The sequence below is a fragment of the Ascaphus truei genome, chromosome 5, assembly GCF_040206685.1.
Source record: "Ascaphus truei isolate aAscTru1 chromosome 5, aAscTru1.hap1, whole genome shotgun sequence".
NCBI lineage: Eukaryota > Metazoa > Chordata > Amphibia > Anura > Ascaphidae > Ascaphus > Ascaphus truei.
In genome coordinates, this window is record NC_134487.1 from 147707932 (window position 1) to 147731526 (window position 23595).

General features: G+C 42.4%; 1 protein-coding gene across 2 annotated transcripts in view; it reads left to right on the forward strand.

Moving 5' to 3' along the window:
- PPP2R2B (protein phosphatase 2 regulatory subunit Bbeta) overlaps nt 1–23595 on the forward strand; it is a 306916-nt gene that overhangs the window by 265319 nt on the left and 18002 nt on the right. For both annotated transcript variants that reach the window (XM_075601026.1, XM_075601027.1), the window contains exons 5-6: nt 18629–18806; nt 21383–21547. In XM_075601026.1, the coding sequence (XP_075457141.1) occupies nt 18629–18806; nt 21383–21547 (343 nt within the window). The remainder of the gene's footprint in view (nt 1–18628; nt 18807–21382; nt 21548–23595) is intronic.

Sequence of the window (23595 nt, forward strand, 5' to 3'; positions counted from 1 at the left end):
CTGCACGGGCTTTGTTATACACCAAGTGTCTGCTATATGTTGTGATCATATTAGATACCTTGGTGCTTTGACTAGGAAGCGATAGATGAGCTGTGGCTATTGATTTAAATCCATCATTGTCATGGTCTCTGTTTGCTGCCTTGGCAGAAGTCCCCGACCATTCCCCAGTGATTGAATGCAGTCTGGGTGCCAGGGCACACACGTTCTAAGCTGAAAGTTTACATTTTTTCAATTAACAAAAATAAAACAGGTCTCAGCAGGTCAATAGTCCCAGCCGCCTGACTGATGTCACCAGGCTGTCACACGAGTTGGCCTTGACTGAATTTCAGGATCATAAGAGTGCACAGGGTCATTGAAGGTTACAGAGAACCATTGCACAGAGAGACGCTGGGCATCAGATTAGTTTTGATGGTCAGATCCCCAAGATACAGCCATCAATTCAAAGTCGTAGAGAACATAACTTGCCTCCGTGAACGCTCCTCAGTGTAGAAAAAAATGTACAGCTAGCTAATGTCGCAGAAAATTATCCTCCGTAGCATATTTAGCCTCTTGCTGCCGGAACGCTCCATCACTGTGTTTCGTATTGCTATTATGTGGCGTGATCTTGTAGTTACAATAGTGATGTTTTGGTAGATGTGCTGGTTCTGGAGTGATCTTCAGGTTACAACCGTGATTGTTCTAGTAGAAGTGCTGATACCAATTTAGGTACAGTAATCCTCACCCAGCCATGTGCAATGCATTGAAGGCCCCTCTGGTAATAATGCCTGGGAGACATTGTTTTGCAGTCACTCCAATACTCACAGGGTTAAAATAATATTAGGCATTCTTGTTTTCATTGAAGTAAATATATACATTTTAATTTTAAAATGGTGTAGATTAGGGTCAGACAGGACTTGTCATCAATTGCACCAAGGCACAATTGCTTATTCGAAATCCACCATTCCATCCCAATTTCAGCTCTGTGTTATCTAGGCTAAGTCACCCTAAAATTGTGTGTTGCAGCCGATTTATACCGTATGCTGTAAGCACTTCCATGTATTCCATTATCAGCATTATCCTACTAGTGTGTACAGCACTGTGTTCTCTGTCAGTTATACAGTAATAAACTATTAAACTTTTGAATTCAATTATTTATAGACACTTGAGCCATCACAAGCATTGGTGTGTAATCACAGCTCATATGCAAAACCTGACAAGAAAAATGGGACTCTGGGTTCTCAGAAAATTTATACAAATGTTGATACAACAAGGAGAGATGAATGTTTCCTAGTTTCAAGCCGTTCTTTTTCACCTACATTTCTTACCCACTGTAATGTATTCAACTCATGCCAGATCAAAGCACACATAGCGAAAATGTGGTTTCAATGGGTCGTTGAATTTGTAAATGCTTTTATTTCCTTCTTTAGTTTAAATTTGGGTTTGTTTGCAGCAAATGAAAATATCACTTGTGAGCACATTAGCACTTTTAGACAGGTCTGCAACCTACTTTTCACCATTCTCTCCCAGCATACAGTGCTTTCACTGCAGCAAGGGATTCTGGGAAATTACCTGCACATGAGCACACAGTCACCTTTTGCTTCAAATCCACATGCTAGGAGATAATGGTGAAAAGCACACCTGTCTGAGATGGGCTAATTTGCTCACAAGTGATATTTTCATTTGCTGCAGCATGCTACTGTATAAGGTGAAGGGGTTTTGTCACTTTTTTACCCACCATAATTTATTTAAGCGGTTGGTTTAAAACGGTCAATCTTGCATGATATTTCCCTCCCAAACCTAAAAAAAAATGAAGCCTCGTATAAATATTAAAAAGTCCGTAAAACACAGATTACATTAGTGTCATAGATTGTCCTTTTTTAAACATACATACATACATACATACATACATACATACATACATACTCCTTTTGCTCCAAGAAAATACACCTCAATTTGCTGACAGAGGAAGCAAAAGGCCTTCACACTAATCCTAAAAGATGCATATCCAAAAATGAGATTCATAGGCAAAGCCGTTGCAATACATTGCTGGTACTAAAGTAGTTAATGCACCAGGTAATGTAAAAACCAGGTAATATAAAAAAAAAACTAAACTGAAGCGAAAAAGAACAGGTGGAAAATTAGTTTCCTTTTATGTACATTTTATGATTGCAAATTTGTAGGCCACTGACCTCCACTTCTAATGTTTGACATTTTGTAACATAGAAATAATTAGGATGCGGACGATGTGATGACATACTTATTTTAAAGGTTGTAATGAGAATTTGAGAGAGAACGTAGTCTGTGTTAACCAAACCATAATTACCTGTGTGATTTCTGAGGCAAAGTCTCTAGTGAGATTTAAAGTATTAAAAAGGCAACATAAAAAAACAAACAGGACTTGACAGATTTGAGTTTTAGTTACAATTGAGAAGCATTATTTGTTGTTACTGCAAATAAAGTCCCTCTAATGTTCTCCTGTTGTGGGCAAACATTTGCCATCAATGTTCTAGTCTACTTGTTTGATAAACTTCTAGGCAGGTTCTCCGTGGTTACCTTCCTCCCGATGTGGCTGCGGAGGTGCAGGGTGTGCTCGGCAGGAGCCAGCGGGCGATTAGGGAGAGGCGACCGGGTCACCTGAGGTCCACGGCGGCTCCCTTTGCAGGGCGCCACCATATGAGTGAGCAGCGCATACGTAGTTACCTCTCGCGCGTGCGCAGCGTCTCCCCATAGTCTGGCGGCCATTACAGACTCGTGCATGCGCAGTGCAACAGCGCAAGCGGTGGCCATTTGAGAGAGGGCTTCCCAGGAATTATACCCCCAGAAGGCCATAGTGCTGCAACATCACATGAACCACGGCAGCCAATATGGCACAAGGTTTCCCATGCAACTTAGTTGTTACTTTTGGCGCGCTGAGGAGCACACTAGTCGGAGCTGGGACAAGGAGAGGTGTGTGTGTCCCTGATCTAGGCCAGAGACCCCCTTAGGCCCCGACTCCCCCTTTGAGCTTGTGGCTGCTGCAGGAACATCTCAGTAGATAGGGACACTGCCCTGTAGTACAAGCGTGAGGGACACAGCCAGGACGCAGCGGAGACCTGGCATCTGGTGGTCTGGGACCAGATCACCATACACAGAGACTATTATGGTCGGACCCTCCAGCTGGACCCCACCGGATGTCCCCCTATCTTCAGTTGGCGCTACCGGGTGCACCCGGAAGGTATCTTCAAATGCACCAACAGATCACACTTTAGTTGTGGACAGCGCTGTCGCACACACTGAGTCGGTTGACTCTTGTGGACACCAGGGTGGTTGGGTGCCCAGGGGCACCTCAGTACTTATGGGGAATATCCCATCAGTGTGGACACTGTGTTGGAGGGCACTGTGGGGTTATGGCCGTGCATGGCCGTGCATGGCCTATATGGTGTGGGTGTTATATTATTGTTGTTCCTTTTTCATATGCATGCAGTAAACTGTTATCTATATCAGTGTGCGTATTATTGCATTGGGTCCTGTGACAGGGTTATCCAACATAGTAGGATCCCGCACAGGTGGAGGCGCAGTCACCAGACGGATCAGGAACACCCCAGGCTCCCAGCAGCAGAGGTTCAGGCCTCCTATGAGCCACAAGTAACTCGTCGCACACTCAGTAGCTGCCATATCTCCCATAGGGTGGGGGGAAAGTGCGCTACATACTGGTAAAGACTCATTCGCCACTTCAACCCCAACCTTTCTCATAATCATATTGCCAGATCAAAATCTCATGCATTTCAGGATTAGTTGACATCTTAGTCATTGAATCTGAAAACAAGAGCTTACTTTTATCTTTTTTTTTTTTCATGTGATTTTTTTATTTTATTTATTTTTTCTCTTGTGGAACAGACTTGAAATATCCTGACACCATGTTCTAAACACATTACGTACTGTAGCTGCCCAAATTAAATTTCAAATTGTTTTTTTTTTTGAGAGAGAGAGAACCCTCTGCAGTGTACAGTCTCGTCTTTAGGTGACTAACACAATAAAACAGTGTTTTTGTCACTGACCGGAAACCTAGACGTTTGTCTCCATACTAGGGCAGCGTTCATATTCTCTCTTCCATTATTGAATCACCTCCTACTGGTAGAGCCTCTGGGGACAGAGGTACTGTAGGATAGTGACAGTATTTTAACAAGGGCAGCTCTCTAATCTCCCCACTGCTGCAGCAGTCTGTCTGTGTAGAAGCCAAGAATATTTTAATGTTTTATTTCGATCACTGGCAGGGTTTATGCTGAGTTGTTTTTTTTGCCAGTGTAGTGACTAAATCACATTGCTAAACCAATGCCACATCTTGACAGCTCAAGTCATTGGGATGACAGAATTGAAATTCTGAAAGTTATTTTACCTGTCAACGATGTGAGATCATTACAATATATAATGTACACTACAGGGCTGGTGGGTCTACCGAAGCACACGTGGAAAGGGCATTGGAATGAGGAGCAGTACTGTACACCCTTTGCTGCAAGACAGGCCTGTAAAGTATAGCACAGAAAAGTATTATTGCAGGTACAGTAGCTCTCTCCGTGTAGGGCATATTGATGTTTTCTGGAACCTCATAAGTGCTGCATTGCACCAAACAGGATTACCCTTTCATTGCCATAAGGGTTTGCAGTACATTACTTGGTAGTGAGTGGATTAAGCCAATCCATGCATTGCTTCGCATAAAAGAGCAGGGGGAGAACACTTGCACCACTGAAAATACAAATGCTGTAGTCGATGTATGTATAATGAGTTTCTACACACTTCTACCACACCTGTTTCTAATTAAAGAACTCTAAAAGCATGTGCCTAAATGAAATGTAAGTAGAATGATATTTTAGGATTGGAAGCTTATAGCAATACTCGGTATTACAATAATTTGCAGCAGGCACGCCAAAGTATGCAATCAAATCATTTTAAATGAGGCTTTCTGTTTTTTTGTTTTTTTAATACTGGGTTCTAATGTTTACTGTAAATCTGCACTGTCATAAAAAACAGGAGCGCTCAAGGAGATTCTGAATATAATTACATTGAGGTCACAAAAGAATCAAAGTATTTTGTATTACCCATAAAGCAATCCAAGTATCTTATTGTGTGTCCTTGCCAAGTTACTGAATACTTGACTTTTTTTTTTATAGTGTTTCCAGTAATTTGAGAAGTCTACAAAAGTAACCATTGACCTACTAATTAACCTCTCATCTTATCTATCTCAAGTTCTCAGACCATCCTGCTAACTTTAGCTATGGTCAGTATGTGCCCCACTTTGTCTTTGCTTCAATCCTGAATATAAACCGCGAGTTTCTAAACATGTTGCTGATCTGTTAAGGAATATTCTTTTGTACGCTTCATGTACAGTTTCACAACTGCAGTTGCACAAAGTACACCTTGCTTGAAAACTTAGAAAAAGGGGGGGGAGGGAAACACAAAGTGATTGTGCCCCTAAAAGAATTCACTAAACTGCACTCCACTAGGTGTAAAAAGTAACTTTTAATAGATTGACTTATAACATATATTACCAAAGGTAGGTGTAACGTGAGTTAAAAATAAATTAAATCAAAAAATATATATCAAGCATCTATGTCGTCTAGTATGTATGATAGTGGTATCCCAATTTACCAGCTAATGATGGTGGGATTGGAGGCATACGATGCAATAGGTCAGGGTATTAGTCCCTCTGGATCAGCTGTTAGACCAGATGGTAACTATATAGAGGTCAGCGAGACCAATTGGAAAATAATAGGAAAATATCCAATCCTCCTAACATGAACATACAGTTAACTAGTTTTGTGATTATGGCTGTCACATGAAGTGCATATCCTGTGAATACAGGGACTAGCACTCACAGCCACAGTGTTGATAAATTCACTGCATATACTCTGTAGGACACACAGAGATAGGAGGAGTGGCCACAGTACTCGCTGACTGCACAAACTAGACTAAATTAGCCGAGTTCTGTGATCTAAACATACTGAAACAGGAACCTAACAAAACTACATTAAAACAGCTCCAAGTAGGAGACTGACAACATTGCACGTCTGTTCGTTTCCCTCCCACACTCAGTAGCTGCCCCTTGCTTGAAAACTTACAGTATCTTTATTGGTACCAAACATAGACATCCTGAGTCTTCTCCAGCTTACTGGTTGGCAACAGAATATTACAGTATACTTTGCTTCTGGGACAAATGGTGTCTTCTGGTGCCGGGAAATATTTCATAGAATAGCACCACCTAGTACAAATCATGCTTCCGTGTACAGTACTATTGAATCTTACTTCAATTTCACCTCCATGATTATTTTAAGTCCAGAGGACAATTTCCCTTGTACATAAAATGCTGCTTTAAGTGCAGTTATGTCACTTATGTAATAGTCTCAAATCTAATCCAGTGCTACAGAAGTTGTTTATCATTGATCTGTTATTCATGTGGATTATATTTTAGAAAATCCCATTTGGAAGTGTTCCTGGTTATGTCGGACAAATTGACCAACAAGAAATGTTTATTAGAAAAGCAGAACATGTATATGGATACTTTCTCAGACACCAGAAATATGAAAATTGTTTTGCTGACATTTTAATAATGGACAACATGCCAATCTAACCTAAGCAAAAATATCTCCTTCAATATTTACTATCTAACAACATACTGCATAGAAACACATAGATGGCCACATTGATCTTGTTTTGAGGTAAGGGGTATGATTTTCATGTGTCTCGCTTTCCAGGACTTATTTTTTTAGAAGGTTCTTCCTGCCCCCAATGCATTGAGTCCTGATTTCCAATAATTACAATCTACTGGATCCTCTCCGTCAGAAACCAATCGTATAATATGTTTCTATGACTTAGCTGGCTCTTCAAATGAGGCAGAATCTTGGTCCATTTTGTGTGCTTAAACCATGTGGCATATCCCACTGTAAAAGTGGCAGAATCAATTTAGATGACTTCTTCCTTCATTATTTACATTCTCTAGAAATGGAGACAAGTACTCGGACCCTCCTGCAGTTAAGTCATTTTTGATGTCTCTATTATCATTAGTAAATATTGGTATTCTCCTCCTTATTGCATCAATGGACGATTTGATGAGGAGTACGTATGTGGAATATTATGTGTAACACAACGCTCCACATTATTGGTGAGTGGGATTAGTTGAAATGATGATCATGGGTAATCAGTACTTGAAGAATCCCATTTTCTTCTGCACATTATCTAATGTGAAATGACAAACAATATCTGTATATAAAAAAAAAAAAAAAAAAAGAGGGTGGCGATTATTTAATTTTATTGCACGTTATGTAAGAGTTAAATGTTACAGTAGAAGTCCTCAATGTTGCTTTTAATCTTTAAAAATAGATAACTATTATCCAACAGAAAAAGAAAAAAAAAAGCAAGAGTGATGCATTTTTGTTCTAAATTACATTTGTGGCCATGAACCATATACTGTACAAAATCAGCAATTGGAAGGATTGGTGCATCATTACAGAAGTAATCGGCACATGAAGAGAAATGCCTAAATAGCAAACTCATGTGATCGCTAACTGCATACTGCCTCTGAAGTGTGCTTCCTGCATACCAATCAAAGACGGCCATTAAAGAGAATCAAATATGACTGAATTTCCTTTGGCAAATAAGGTGTAATTGAATTTGTTAGTGGTTTATTTTATTTGACAGCTTCTTAATGTTCTTGATTTAACTAGTTAAGCTGAGTTACCCTTTTATAATTGCTCTATAATGTCGCATACTGCCCTGTAAGTTAGGTGACTAGGAAAATATCTTGGCATGCTTTTATATTATGAGTGACTTTTTAGATATACAGAGTATTAAATAATCACATTATTAGGTTGCACATCTAAACGGCAATAGCCATAGCTGTCACTCTTTTTTTAGTAAATAACTATTGTTTTTCAATAACTATACAGTTCACAATGTTCAGGACAATATTCATTCTGAATAACAAGTTTTTATATTGCTTCTGACCTTATAGATGGGCATCCATTTTTAGAGCTATAGATTTTCTCATTTATGGCCAGACGTCTAACCCTGAAAAGCGCAATGATCAATACCAAGGAATGTACAGTATGTGTTGCTTCATTACAAGATGGTTATGAGCGCATATCTACTAGATAAAGAAATACTGTACAAGCTGCGAGTCCGCTTGGGTTGCCAGGTGTTCAGTATTGAACAGGACTCTCCTGTATTGGGACACTGTCCAGTAAAAAATTAAAGTAGTTCTGGGCATGTATGCACATATAGTGACCTGACCGGCTTGGGGAACCACTGAATTTCCCCGAACCGGGAGATAGCGGGATTGTTAGGGGGCTGGGCACCTTCATCCATCCTGATTGGCTGCTGCTGGGTAATGGAGCATTGAGGTGAGTGTCTTGAGCACAATGCACGTTCACCATTGTGTCCAGTAATTTTGGAGAAGCTACCTTGCAAACCTAGCTGTGACCAGGGTTACTTTATAAAGCAGTGTATAGAAAATTGCGTTGGATGTTCTTACAAAAACTGCAGGAGGATGTAACACTATAAAGTACGGGGCCCGGGTGAAAATTGCAATGTAGAGGGAATTTGTATTAATGCGAAACAACCTTTGGTCATCTGATGCATACTGGGGCAGACATCCAGTTGAGCGCATGCAGCCCATTGCTACACTATCCCCAATGTGTCACCCTGAATGCACACTTTATGACAATGGCTGTCATGCCATCAAGACTGTGTGATAACAGGATGATTTAGATTGCTTTAATTGTTTTTTACTGGGATGTAAATCCCATGTGACTAATGTACTTGGGTGATTAAATCAATGCAGCACCTTTTGAGCCAGACCTGCTAGTCCGGAGTAGACAGATGCTAATGTGAACATATGGATTTCTTTATCTTTTTATTTTTGTTTGTATCATCCTATTCCTGGATGGTAATGACTCGCATCCATAGTATATCAGGCTTGCAAGACCTCTGCTGAACTCAGTCTATATAAAGCAGCTAACTATCACCTGTGGCTATGTTTTAATGAACCAAATTTTGTGTGTGTGTGTGTGTGTGTGTGTGTGTGTGTGTGTGTGTGTGTGTGTGTGTGTGTGTGTGTGTGTGTGTGTGTGTGTGTGTGTGTGTGTGTGTGTGTGTGTGTGTTTACGTTTCTGTCCCTTCTGGAAGTGAAGTTGTTAAAGCCTTTATGGTAGAGATTTTTAAAGCTGCAGTAATTTGGAAAACAGGATATTGTTGAATTAAAATGGAATGTGCCTTTTTTGCCATGAGAGCATTTTTTACTTGACCTCAAGAATCTTGAAATGTAATCCTATAACATATATATGTGAATTGCAAAGGTTCTTATTTATGATTGTAGGGATAATCAATTGCATCGTTCTTGCTGGGAAATACTCCTTCCCTGTACTTAAGCTTTGGGAAAGTTGCGTTGTTTGGACCGTCTTACAGAAAAGAGGTTAATTTCCATTATACTTGCAATACTATGAATTGTGCACCATCATAGACATATTGCAAGTTTCGACTATCCTTACACACTATATATTTTCTCATTTCTCTCCTACACCTTTAAGGCCATATTTACTAAATTGTGCTATGCCATACCTTCATGTGTCAGAAAACCCCTTACAGCCTGTTCACTTTAATGAGCCACAAGGTGTCTTCCAGCACTGGAAGGGTTTTCAAATGGCCTATTCCGGCTTAGACGTTGCCCTCAGGATTATATACCTCTAGTTGTAGTTATGCATCCATATATCAGAAACCTCTAGTTATTTGTTTTATTTTACTTTTTATGTCCTATTTGACCACCAGTGTTGCCATAGGCACCCTCTAACTTGCTCATTGTTTAATTGTGTTTTAACACTTTTTAAGAAATAAATGCAATGGTTCTAAAGACACAAAGGAAGTCGCTATCATTTTACTTGCCAAGTTGGCCTTGGGGAAAAAATATTCTTTTACTGTTATGTGACACCTAGAGTTTTGCAAATGCAGCAGTAAGCAATAAATAAAGGCTTTTAAATGTGTTCTGTATCTGATTGTGTAAAGGAATGAAGCAGGTGGGCATTAGCATTTATAATTCCTGCATAACCCTCAAAGTCATGATTTAAGACTGTTTCATTTAGAATCAGCACATCATTTGGTTACAACATCTTTATAAACTACCTGCACTGATCCAGACTTTCCCCCTTTAAAAAAAATAAATGTTTTATTTATATAAATTATCCGGCTTTCTGGAAATATACAGTATGCATTTATTTTTCTGCAAGAATAGATAGCGATTTCCTATTAAAACATTACATCAACGAGACTTGTGATTCTTATTTTATTTCATTAGAGTATGGCCCTTTTTTTTATTCTAAGCAGTGCTATACCATAACACACCTTACGGCTCATTCAAGTTGAAGGGATGTTGCCATGGTTATCACAACCATGCCATTCTCCAGCTATGTAATAGGGGCGTGAAATCCCTTTAACTGGTTGCTGGGGAAATCAACATAAATTACATGCCTTGAAATGTGTGCTTATAGTTACTGTTTTTAGTTCAAAGAGCATCTGATGCGCAGTTGACAACGGTGACAGATCAGTTCTTCAATAACCACTTCATTAGTCAGATGTACAAGTACAGTAGCAAAATAGTTCCTCAATTAGAGTGTAGGGACTCCTCTTCCGAAATGTTACTTTTATGACTGAAGCACTTATTCCCATGATCTGTTATTTGTATTATTTGTTATTTATGACTCTCACGTGTATTACTACTGTGAAGCGCTATATACATATGTAGCCCCGGTGCCCTCCATGCTCCGGAGACCCCCCTCCAGAGGTGCCGCGCGGTTGCGGGTGCCGCCGGAGGCAGTGGCGGACCCGCTGGCACAACGCGAGGGTGGGGGCCAGTGCAGGGAGCGCGCGGCGTCCCTGGAGCTCCGGCGACGCACCCGGTAAGCGGGGGCCGCCATTGCCGCTACTCGCGCATGCGCAGTGATCGCGCATGCGCAGAAGGGTCCCTAGAGCTAGGGAGAAGTCGCGAGAGTGCAGGAATAGGAAGGGAAAGGTTGCGGCAGCCCCAGATAGATCGCGCAGGCGCAGAACAGCTCAACGAAAGCCCGCGAAGCCCTAGCCTACCTGGGAAGGCTCTAGGCAGGGACTACAAGTCCCAGGAGCCTCTGCGTGCCCCACGTGATGCCAGGGAGCCAATAGGGCTTAGGATCTCCCTGCAGGCAGAAGGATACATTTCGCGCGCTGAGCCCACGTTAGTCAGTTGGAGCTGGGGAGCTGAAGGGGAAGGAAGGGTGCAGGGAGCGAGTGAAGCTCCTGCACCGCGTAAGGTCCCCCACATCCCAGGTAGGCCCCAACTCCCCACCAGATCAGTGGGTAATTGCTAAGGGACGGCCCAAGATAGGGACCCTGCCCTTAGTGAGTGTGTGAGTGCTGTCTTGTCAGGGTCACGGCTGGCAGTGCTGTGAGGCCTGACAAGAAGGCACAGTATTTGTGCAGCACGTTTGCTGTACGCACCCAGCAGGTTGCAGTGCGTTGCTGCAGGCGCTGCTAGTTATCAGTTAGAGTCAGGACTGGGAAGAGTTAGGGGAGCGGAGCAAGCTATTAACTCCTTAGGTCCCAGAGAGGTCCTCACTCCCCAGTTTGTGGTGCTACAGGGACATGCCCTAGGTTAGGGATCCTGCCACAGTAGTGCTCGAGTTAGATAGGGACACAGCGGATGCTGCATTTCCCTTGAAGAGGTTCGGGCTAAGTCGGGGCCCACAGAGACTATCTCCAGGGTGGGATCGCCCCTGGGGTCCGCGTGCAAGGAACTAGCTTGGGATCAGACGGAATCACCGAGCGACAGATCCTTTGCGAAGCCGTTGTTGAACCGAGCACTGGAGTGCTCGGGCAGGTACTTTAAAGCCACAAGTGCACCAACTGGCCATTAGCTTTAATAGTGACTGCGCAATCACCCATATCCTCTCTCTGCAAGAGTGTGGGACATTGGGTGGGGATCCTATGGACACGGGGTGGGATCATCCTGTGTTTGGGAAGCCTCCTGCATGACGACGTAGTCAGTGTCGCCTCTAAGGAGGGACACGTATATATTTTATGTTGACAGTTGCATGTGTGGTAGGCTGTTTCCTAAGTAAACGTTATTGGTTATCATACTTAAGGTATGCGGGTATTTGTATGTGTCCTGCGAGGAACAATTCCTGCTCTGCTAGGAACCATCGCAGGTGGAGGCGCTGCATCGAGTACAAGGTTACTCTTATTAGTACTATAATTGCCCAGGTTCCCCGTGGCGGAAGCTCAGCCCTCCTGTGAGCCAAGCAGGTAAAGCACCACACCTGGTAACACTGTATGTCATCCGCACCCACACTATATCTGCGATTGGGTGGGGGAATACCCGTTATACATACATACAACCAGTTCAAAGTTAAGAAGCTCGCCCATGCTGTGAGTGCAAGCAGAAAAAAAAGGTTTTGTTTATTTGCTGATATACAGAGACAGAATATACTGTATTACCCAAAAAAATATACATAAGTGGCTCTACTTACTTTCATTGTATGTGGCATCTAAAATGCTTCAGTTACTGTGGTTTCCATCCTGTTTGGATCCTCGGCCGTTTACATTTTTGCCACAAGATATCCCCTCCCTCCCCTCCCCCCCCCCCCCCATTTTAATTTATTTAATTTATTTTTAACCTGAAGCTGCAACATGTAACCCCAATCCCTTTTCTTTAGCTCTTTCAGTTCTAACTAAAAGTGTTGTTCCGTCTACTCGTGTGGTGTGTTTATATTTCAAACTTGTTTTTAGTTATTTACATTTGATGGAAAGCAGGGGGTATCCGGAGCTGACCCGCATTAATCTAATCTCCAGGGACCCCTGGTTCCAGAGATACTTGCCTCCGTAGGTGCCCCTGGTTCCCTCCCCTGCTGGGGAAACAAAATGGAGGCTGAAATCAACTGCGGCACATGGGCCAATATGAACATAGCCACTTCCTATTGGCCTGCACACCATGGGAGGTTTGAGAACCAGGAAGTAACCAGAAGCACCTACAGAGGTAAGTATCTCGAAAATCAGAAGGTCCCTGAAGCTGAAATTGGCACGGGTCAGCTCCGGGCACGCCCTGCTTCATAAACAATGTTTGTTACCTTACCAAGGCATGCACCATTAAATGTAAATGCACCGGGTTTTAATTTGTTGCCGGACCCTGAGTGGTTAATAGCAGATAAGAGCATGTGGCTCTTATAACAACTGGTTCCATAACAGCCAATGGGTTCACCATACTGTTCATGAATTTACAGATGACAAACAAGGATTGAATGCCAAAGCCTTTTATGAGAGGCCAAGTGCCCAGCTTGCACCTTTACCTGTGCAAGCCACCGTGGCTATAACATGCAAATTACATTCTTCTCCCTGCAGTTCACTGGCAAAATTGTTGGATCAAGACCCCAGATGGTTGAAAAATATCCTCTAGCGTGAAATATGCATCACTGAATATGTCTGGCTACATTAGAAAGCAAGGCCACCGCATTAGGCTCATACTGTTTAACAGTGCTTGCTTTTTTTGCTCAGCTAACCAGGGTTACTGACAGTGGTGCAGTAGTACTAAGTCATATTCACTACCACAGCATGCTGCGTTCACTTTAGGGACACTCCTGTTGATTTGGCCCCAACTGTCATTTGATCCCAAATCTCGTACATCTTTAGTACTCCCAGAATAATTTCTCAGAGTATAGAAGAAGTTCTGCATGATGATGAACCCAAAGGCACACACTTTATTCCAATATACTATTCTTTACTGCGAAAATATCTGCACTTTGCAGGTGAAAATGGATCACTTCTTGCACCTGGTGTTGTAGTTTATCTCAATATCTGTAGGAGCAATGTATGGCTTAGAACATTGGTGACACATTCATCTCTGCTATGTCAAAGTTCTCGCACATGTCTGTAGTAGTTCACTCTGCTTGAACACAATCGCTCAATCAATCTTGTATCTGCCTTTACATGGCCTTTCATCCGAACAAATTACTAGGCAATGCTTTTGTGATCTCTAAACTCTCAACTCTATTACTGCCGCTCCCTTCTCACTGGTTTGCCCTATACATACTTTCCCCCCCCTCCCTTTTCCCTCCTTCCCCCTCCCCCCCACACCTTTGTCAGGTCTTTCCACTGCCAACATATTTCCTCCATCTTGGTCTTTGTCTTTTCTGCTTCTAATCACTTTGATAATTCTTATGCTTCCTCATGTATCTCAATTTAATTAAATGTGATCTTTATTTTGAAGTGTGTGTGTGTGTGTGTGTTCCCTCGTTATTTCCCTTAGACTGACTTCTATATGCTATGAAGGGGGCCCAAGTCCTACTCCCTGTTATGACCGGTGCTATCCCACTTTATGAGCATGTGGCTTGTAGGTCAGACAACAGGACACAATACTCTGCCTTTTGTAACCAAAAATGTATTTATAGAAAACCCCTACTAATCCAGATATAGATTTTTTATAGATCTCTATGATCCCCAAATGGGAGGATCATCCATATCGTCTGACTCTGGCCACAAGATAAACGATGTGAAGGTGGCCATATTCAAAGGTAATCTTAGAACACCGAAAGAGAGTCAGTTACATGAATACAAATGTATGCAACTGTTCGGGACAGTTAGCTATGGCCAAAACCGAGACTGAAGATTGAGTAATTACTGACATGAGAACTCTCTTCCCATGAGTGCTAAGGGCCATGTCCATACATACTGATATATATATATATAATCTATATCAGTATGTGTGTAGAGGTATCATATAAAATATACCTACCTACCTGCCTCTTACACATTCAAATACTCTATGCAATTCCATCCCTATATACCAATAGGGGTCACATACTGTAGTATCTACACACACTTTTATAGTAATGCTACTGCCTCTTACATTTCCACAACTACCCACACCTTTGATATACACTCCCACTCCCCACACACCTTTTGTAAAGCACTGTGGGCTCTTTACCAATTTATATTTTCACACACTTACATCACTAACATTCAGGGACTATTTAACACCCCAAATCATAAATCGCATACTACACAGAGGGGGTAGGGGGGGGTTGTGTGTTAGTTTTCAGTCACAGATAACATTCCTACAGTATATGCACTGTTTGTAAGTTTAACCTTGCCTGCTTTATTCAATGTACCATCGCCGGAAGAAGAGATCACTGTATCTCGAAATCTCGCACAAATAAAAGCATTTCGTTAGCCACAGAACGGTATGTCTATTCATTTTTGATTATTAAAGCTCGGCTAAGTGTGTGTGTGTGTGTGTGTGTGTGTGTGTGTGTGTGTGTGTGTACAGATACACAGATAGATATATTTTAAGTTATGGTGGGTAAAAAGGCAACACAAAACCTCCACCGTTGGCATATAGCCAATAAAAAATATCACTTGTGAGCACATTCACATGTCAGACAGGTGTGCAACCCTGCCTTTCAACCATTATCACCTAACATACAGTGCTTCCACCGTTGCAAGGGATTCTGGGAAATGACTTGCAAATGAGCACACAATGTGTCACCTTTTTCCTGGAATATCCATTCACATGGAGCCCATATAAGCAAATGCATCACTGTTTACACAGCTTTTAAGCACAGCAGGGGACTAGCAAAGCAAGTCAAACCACTCGGACATGTTTCAACCTTAATGGGTCTCTCTATATCTACATTTTGCTGTGCGGTTGTGTCACTGTTTCTACCAAGTCATTCAGCTCCACTAAGTAGGCGTTCTCATGGCCAGGTCCTAGGGTCACTCTCACAGCCCACTGCTCCCTCTGAGACAGGGACTACTCTCTCAGAATCTCTGCAGTCCTGCCATACTCATGCTCCCTTCTCTCAACTCCGTCTTTCTTCCCAGCATTCCCTCAGTGCCCCGATCGATGATCCTTTGCACTGATTCGCCGTAATGTCCCTATCCAGGGCATCTGAGAGTTGTAGTCATTGTCTCTTTACCAGCAGCCCACACACACTAGAGAGGAATCATCCAGGGCGTAGCATACATATGATACTGCTATCAAGGGGGTTACATCATATACCGATCTACTGCTTTTCTCTGTTGTGGCCCTAATTCTTGCATGAAATACATGATAAAAACAAGCATTATATTTTTAAGTGATTCCTTTTATCAGATTTTTGTGAATAGAATTTTAAGATTCATTTGTCTCAATCGCTAAAACTATTTCGGTGACATGAAATTTCAGAAATTTAAAATCTGATGTCTGTTATGGCTCATGTCTAAAAAGACATTGTAGAGGAAAAATGTTGGTTAGCAAGTGTGATTATATTCCAGTGACAGTAAAAGTAATTTACATTGCGAGCAAAATAGCTCCAAAACGCATCTGCTGTATTCATTAAACTGATCTCGCAGAAAATGTTTTTCGGTACCGATTTTGGTTCCGGCTGTGGAAACCTGTGCGGTATTGAAATGTTGTATGCCAATAAGGAAATCTGGTAAAATTAACTATTCACATGGTGTGCTAGAAGGATACATTTGACATTAGATCCTTGCAAATTTTATTCGCCATGTCAGCCTCACAAAATTGTTTTTTATCAGCTGTAGGAATTTACTAAAGAGGGCAAGATAATGAGTTTGTTAATATGGTAGTAGTCCTTTGTTTTTGTACCACTTTATACAATATATGGCTTGCATACATAAGATGTGTTCAAATGCATTGTATTTGATTTTCCACCTAGCATACTGTGACTAATATTGTAGGTCTGCTCCATGCCCTGTGCCTTACGGTTTGTCTGATTGGCTAATGTTTCTATGGAAGCAAACTTAGTTTTACTTTAGAAAGAAAGGCCATTAATAGATTGGCACTTAAATTTAAAAGCTGGGCTTATCCTGAAACCTTGCTGCTGACGATTGTGTTACATTCACCTCTCTCTACAGGAAGCCGCTCCCACTTCTCTGCTATTAAGGTTCTTTTAGTCCTGCATGACTGTGTCTGGCTCTTTGTCATTACATCATGTGCTACACAGGCTTAACTGCTGCAGTGTTTTTATATGTGTTGGTTGTTATACATCTATTTTTCAGCTACTTCAGTCTAATTTGAAGGCTTTTCTCTTTTGTTTCCATGCAAATGCAAAACAAAGTAAAATCACACATTTATAGAGAAAATAGTGCATGTATGTGGTGGGTAGGTGCTCAAATCAATGGAAGCAAAGTGTGGGACCACTCTTCTAGTTAAATCTTTAGTTAATTCTTTGCTAGACGTTCCTGCAACTCCTTTTTCAACAGTGAAGGGTATGAAGAAGCGTTGGTAACGGCAGAGCGTGGCAATTGTAAGGGATTATAATAATGTCCAGGGATGAACACCGAAGTCAATTTAGGGCAGAGCACATTTACTTATGTACAGGTGGTCCTCTGTTGTCCGCCAGAATCCGTCCCGCAAACGGCCGTCGGATTGCGGATCCATGTTAATCCATGGCGGTGACCGTCGAATAATGATAACGGACCATTGGTTAGCGAGGACCACCTGTACTTCCAAAAAGATTAACCTATATTTTCAAATACCTGGGACCACACCGGAGATAAATTTGGAAATATGCAAATGTCAATTATTTGAATATATTCTACATTTTTACATTTGCCAGGTGACTCTAGGGTGCATGCATTATTTTACTGAAATACATAAAAATCAGCAAAATCAATTCAAATAACTTTTTTTTTTTCCTTTCTTTCAGAAACTGTAAAAAAAATGTATGTCGTGTTATTTTTTGTTTTTGTTTTTTTAGATCCCTAGCTTTTGGTGTTACCATGGTAACCTTAAGACAGTACTGATGGATGGGGGGGGGCTGCTCCATTTTACACTTAACCCTTTTGGGCCCCATAACATCGGGTTTTTTTTTTGTAGGGGAAATTGCGCTCTGCGTGCCCGTACAGGAAGAGAAATGGAAAATATCTCCTCTTTCCGCTCTGTCATCAGTGACATAGCAATCACGTAATCGGAGGGGCCTTGGCACACCACTCGGGCACTCAAAGGGGTTATATTTGAAATGTTTATCTCTCAAATCAGGGGTGGCCAACTCCAGTCCTCAAGGGACACCAACAGGCCTGGTATTAGGGATATCCATGCTCAGTCATTCTGATTGAGCCACCTGTGCTGAAGCAGTGATTATCCTTAAAACCTGACCTGTTTGTGGCCCTTGAGGACTGGAGTCGGCTGCCCCTGTCCTAAACAGCGCTCCAGATTATAAAAACTAAAAACCGCCTTGGAAAAGGCGAGAAGAAAATATTTCTTAAAGTAAGTCAAACACACAGTAAAATGCAGACGAAAATGTCGCTCAGTATGGATTGCTGGTCTTAGTATCTCCTGAACCGTAACCGCTAGAAGGCTGCACCAAAACAGATCTTATTTCTGCAAACACAGACACTTTTGGTTCATGTTTTTGTGTATTTTATTCTTACAATCCAGTGGTGCACTTTTTTTTTTAATAAAACAAAAACCAGGCGATAATTGCCACTTTTGAGTCGAATGGTTAATGCATCTGAAAGAAATGTATAGCACACTGTATGTATGGTAATTATGACATAATTCTTAAGGATCAAATACTGTAAAGAAGGTATTGCTTATCCAACCGCTTTCACTTTATTATTCCAGTATATGCTGCTAATTAGTCCTTGTGTCTCCGAACAGGTACCTGTATTAAGACCCATGGATTTGATGGTCGAAGCCACCCCCAGAAGAGTATTTTCTAATGCACACACATATCACATCAACTCGATATCTGTGAATAGCGACTACGAAACCTACATGTCAGCTGATGATCTAAGGATTAACCTGTGGAATCTTGAAATAACCAATCGAAGCTTTAGTATCCTTTTGAATCCTCTCGAGTACCATTGTGTTCTGTATAGAAGGAGGCTCCTGCGCTTCCAATGCGTTGCATTGTCGTATGATGTCACATTGTCATGGCAATGTGTCGCCATGAACAGGCAATGTTGTAGGAGTAGGGCCACTCCGGAGAAGCTAAGACTTCCCTCCCTCTTCTCACGCACCCCAACACACACCGGCTTAACTTTTGGGCACGGAGCGGTCCTGTGATGGTCCGGGGACTCTGAAGCTCCCTACTCTGGTTGGGGGGTATTCTGAGGCCAGAGTCATGTGTGGTATGAATAGCCCATATAGGTTCAACTCAGCCCTCTTTCCAAAACACAACAAGTCCTGTATATTTTCTTCACTTTATTAAGGAAAGCAGCAATAAAGACAGGAACCTGTGGATGAGATGTTTTTGATGGAAAAATGTCTCTCTGTGGGTGCTTTGTAGTAAGGGCAGGTGAAAAGGATGAGACCCTGCCAGTAGAGCAAATTACAGAAGGTACTCAATCAGCCAATGTTGAATGTAAAAGGAAGTGCCAGTGTATTCTGGGTAACAAGATAGCCTGGGGACAGACCATCTGTGAACAAGGCAGAGGGGGAGAAAGCAGACTAGCCCATTCTGATAGAAAGGCTGAGGTTGCTGTAGCAACTCACTGGCATAATGCAGAGACAGGGATTGCAACACTGTGTCTAACACACAGGCACTGTGTGTGTGTACAGAGCAAAATACATGCAGCTGGAAATGAGGAACTGACAAGCAGAAGCTGCAAAGGAAAAGGGGGGGGGGGTGAAACAGAGATGTGATTCTTGTTCCATGACAGGGGGAAGTTTGATCCCGGTGCTGACCGGAGGAGGGAGATCATTTCAGGCAGTCAGGAAGCCGGGGAGCCGCTGGCCGCCACTGCTAGGGAACCCCTGCACTGACCCACCAGGGCAACGCTGATCTGCCAATAGGGCATTTCACCCATGTGAGCATTACAAATATACGAGCAGCAAGTGATTTTTGCTCCGCCAAGCTACTCCCAGCACCAATTTTTCCCAACCAAGGAAATTACTGGTTAAGCATATTCTAAAATTGGAGGCCTGGAGTAAGGGCAATAAATAAAGCCCTTCTAATGAAATCTCTCACTATAGATAGAAGGGGCAGATGTATTGCAGGGTGAGGTTATGGGGCGGGCAGGGTGAGGTTATGGGGGGGGGGGGAACGGAAGCTAAGCTATGCAAATGTAATAAGACCCATACGAATACATAGAAATTGAATGGATTACTCTCTGATCTCAGTCTGTGGATTTGCTCAAACAAAAAATTTGCTGCAATTACAAGAAACCATGACACATACGTGACTGTTAGACTAGGATCTGCCATATCCCTAACAGATGAGAAGTAATACAGGTAGTGTTTTATGTGGCAGATGATGCTCCTAAACATATGTGACTCTATTCACAGAATCTTTAGATATAAAAGTTCATGAATGTCTGGATACTGTGATGAATGTCCAATATAGCATGTACAGTATGTTGTATGGCCAGAGAGGGGTATGTGTCTAGTGGTGTCCACCTGACAACCATAACATGAGGCACACTCATTTCTTCCCAGTCTGGTATATCAATACAGTATATTTTAATATAAAAAGGTAATATAGGGAGCTATAACCCATTACCTGTCAGCTTCTCAGGACAGGCAAGTTTAATCCAGGGCGTGCAGTCGGTAGTTCAGAAGATTCAGAGGTTGTAGGTAACTACAGAGCGCAGCCAAAAACAGAAAACGATAAAGATTCCAGGGCAACTCAAATATATTAATCAACTTAGGTGCAACAATAAACATACATTTTTATACATACCAATTCGTGCCATTGAGATGCTGAGGATGATGTAATCGGCGCGTGACCCCAAAGCGAGTCGCGACGTCAATCCTCATTGGCCAAAAATGTCACTTGGTAAACAAATTCAATATTTTGATAATGTTTTATTGAATTTGTTTATCACCTGACATTTTCGGACAATGAGGATTGACGTCACGTCAGCGTGACTCCCTTTGCGGTAGCGCTCTGATTACATCATCCTCAGCATCTCAATGGCGCGAATTGGTATATAAAAAAAAATGTATGTTGATTTTGTTACACCATGATAAAGTGCTCACGCACGAAATGCGTAGGTGTTTTATCCAGTCCATCTGTTGCTGAACTTGTAATAAATTGATTCATATATTGGCGTTGCCCTAGATTCTTTATCTTTTTTCTGTTTGTGGCTGTGTTCTGCATTTACCAACAACCTCCAGATGTGAAGTAAGCAGCCCAGTCGCATCCATTTTAGCCAAGTAATTTCAAAATCTGGGATAGGACAAATGCTTCAGCTACACGTGTGCCTGGCTTTTCTTTTCAATTATGTCCCCGATGTTTGAAGTTGCTATGAATCATCTCAAACTGCAAATTGGGGAATTCATCAACTTGTCTTTGTCTGATTTTGTGCTTTTGGTGCCGAATTACTGTTCTTGCTTTTAGATTTTTGTTCCAGGTTCCCCTTCATTAGGTACAGCATTGTAACTTGTTTGCTCTTGACCTAAGCACACCAGATATTGTGGACATTAAACCAACCAACATGGAAGAGCTGACAGAAGTGATCACCGCAGCAGAGTTTCACCCACATCACTGCAACACATTTGTATACAGCAGCAGTAAAGGGACAATACGGCTCTGTGATATGCGCTCTTCTGCTCTGTGTGACCAGCACTCTAAATGTGAGTACAATAACATTCTATATCTTGTGTTTATACTCAAGTACTGTGTTTCTAGATTGAGAGTCTCATTTTTTTTAGGCTGTACAGGCATACCCCGCATTAATGTACGCAATGGGACCGGAGCATGTATGTAAAGTGAAAATGTACTTAAAGTGAAGCACTACCTTTTTCCCACTTATCGATGCATGTTCTCTACTGCAATCGTCATATACGTGCATAACTGATGTAAATAACGCATTTGTAACAGGCTCTATAGTCTCCCCGCTTGCGCACAGCTTCAGTACAGGTAGGGAGCCGGTATTGCTGTTCAGGACGTGATGACAGGCGCATGCGCGAGCTGCCTTTTGCCTATTGGGCGATATGTCCTTACTCGCGAGTGTACTTAAAGTGAGTGTCCTTTAAACCGGGGTATGCCTGTATATTTTTATTATGTGTTGGTTCTTTCTTCCTTGCAAAAATAATGTCAGTGTTTGCCTGTTGTTCATAATTTAAAATCTGAGCGATTTTTAAAAAAAAACTGAAGTTATGCGTGAAAACCATGCAGCGAGATGCTAAGCGCTCTGTGCCAATGCTTGGTGCCAACTCTTCAGATGCCCAGCCTGCAGATCTCACTGTAAACAAAGAATATGAAAACGAATTCCACAAACTACGCTTTGTGGTAATCTAGATTTAAAATCCATCTAAAAATTAAAACTCTATTCGCTTAATTTGATTTGAGAAAAAAACTGAGATTGATGTCCATGACAGTAAAAGTCTGAAAGCGTGAGCATGGACAGCTGAGGTAACATTACATGCTTATAGTACCCTGCGGTGCCCAAAAATGCCATGACCTGTTTCTTGGTTTTTGGAACAGGCCACTGAACTATTGCTTCTACCTTGGCTGGCTCTGGTTTGAGGTGCCCTCCACCCACCCTGTGCCCTAAGTACAGGACCTCTGCCATCCCTACCATACACTTAGTGGGTTTAAGGTAAGCCCAGCCTCCCTGATCCTATCCAGCACCGCAGCTACATGTCCTAAGTGGGAGTCCCAGGAATTACTGAAGATAGTGATGTCATCTAAGTAAGCCCTGGCATAGCTCTGCATCCCTTCCAGTAACCTATTGACCAGGCGTTGGAAGGTAGCCGGGGCATTCTTCATCCCAAATGGCATCACCAAAAACTCATAGAGGTCACTTGGAGTGATGAATGCTGACTTCTCCCTAGCCTCCAGGGTCAGGGGGATTTGCCAATAGCCTTTGCTCAAATCCATAGTGGTCAGATACTTTGCCCCCGCGAGTTCATCCAGTAACTCATCCATGCGGGGCATGGGGTAGGCATCTGACACCGTCCCAGCATTGAGCATGCGGTAGTCCACACAAAACCGGGTGGTCTTGTCTTTCTTAGGGACTAGAACTACCGGGCTTGCCCAAGGACTCTGGGATTGAGTAATTACCCCTAGGGTCAGCATCTCCTCTATCTCCCTTTCCATACTGGTCTTGACCTCTGCTGACACTCTATAAGCGTGCTTATGCAGAGGCTGCAGATCCCCTGTGTGCACTGGGTGTTTTGTGAGATGTGTGGTCCCTGGCATGTCAGTGAAGAGGGCCCTAAACTTGGCTAGCATGTCCCTGGCTTCTACCTGCTGCCTAGCACTCAACTGTGCCCCTATCGCTACCTGCTCCACAGTGTTTCCCTGCCTAGCCTCCCCTAGGAGATCAGGCAGAGCATTGCTCACCAGATCCTCCAGCAGTGGGCTACAAATGGCCATTACTGCTCCCAAACTCGGTGCTCTGTATTCTTTCAGCATATTGACTTGATATGTCTTATGCCTCTCAGGCTCTACCTGTACAACGTAGTTGTACTCATTCACCTTTCGGATAACCGGGTACGGTCACGACCAGGCAGCCATCAACTTGTTCTCCCGAGTGGGTTTGAGAACAAGCACCTGCTGTCCTGGGATGAATTCCCTGCTACGGGCATTCCGGTCATACCATTGCTTTTACTTGCTCTGAGCGGCCCATGAGCATCTCTAACCGGTCTCGGAGATCTACTACATAATGGATCACTGA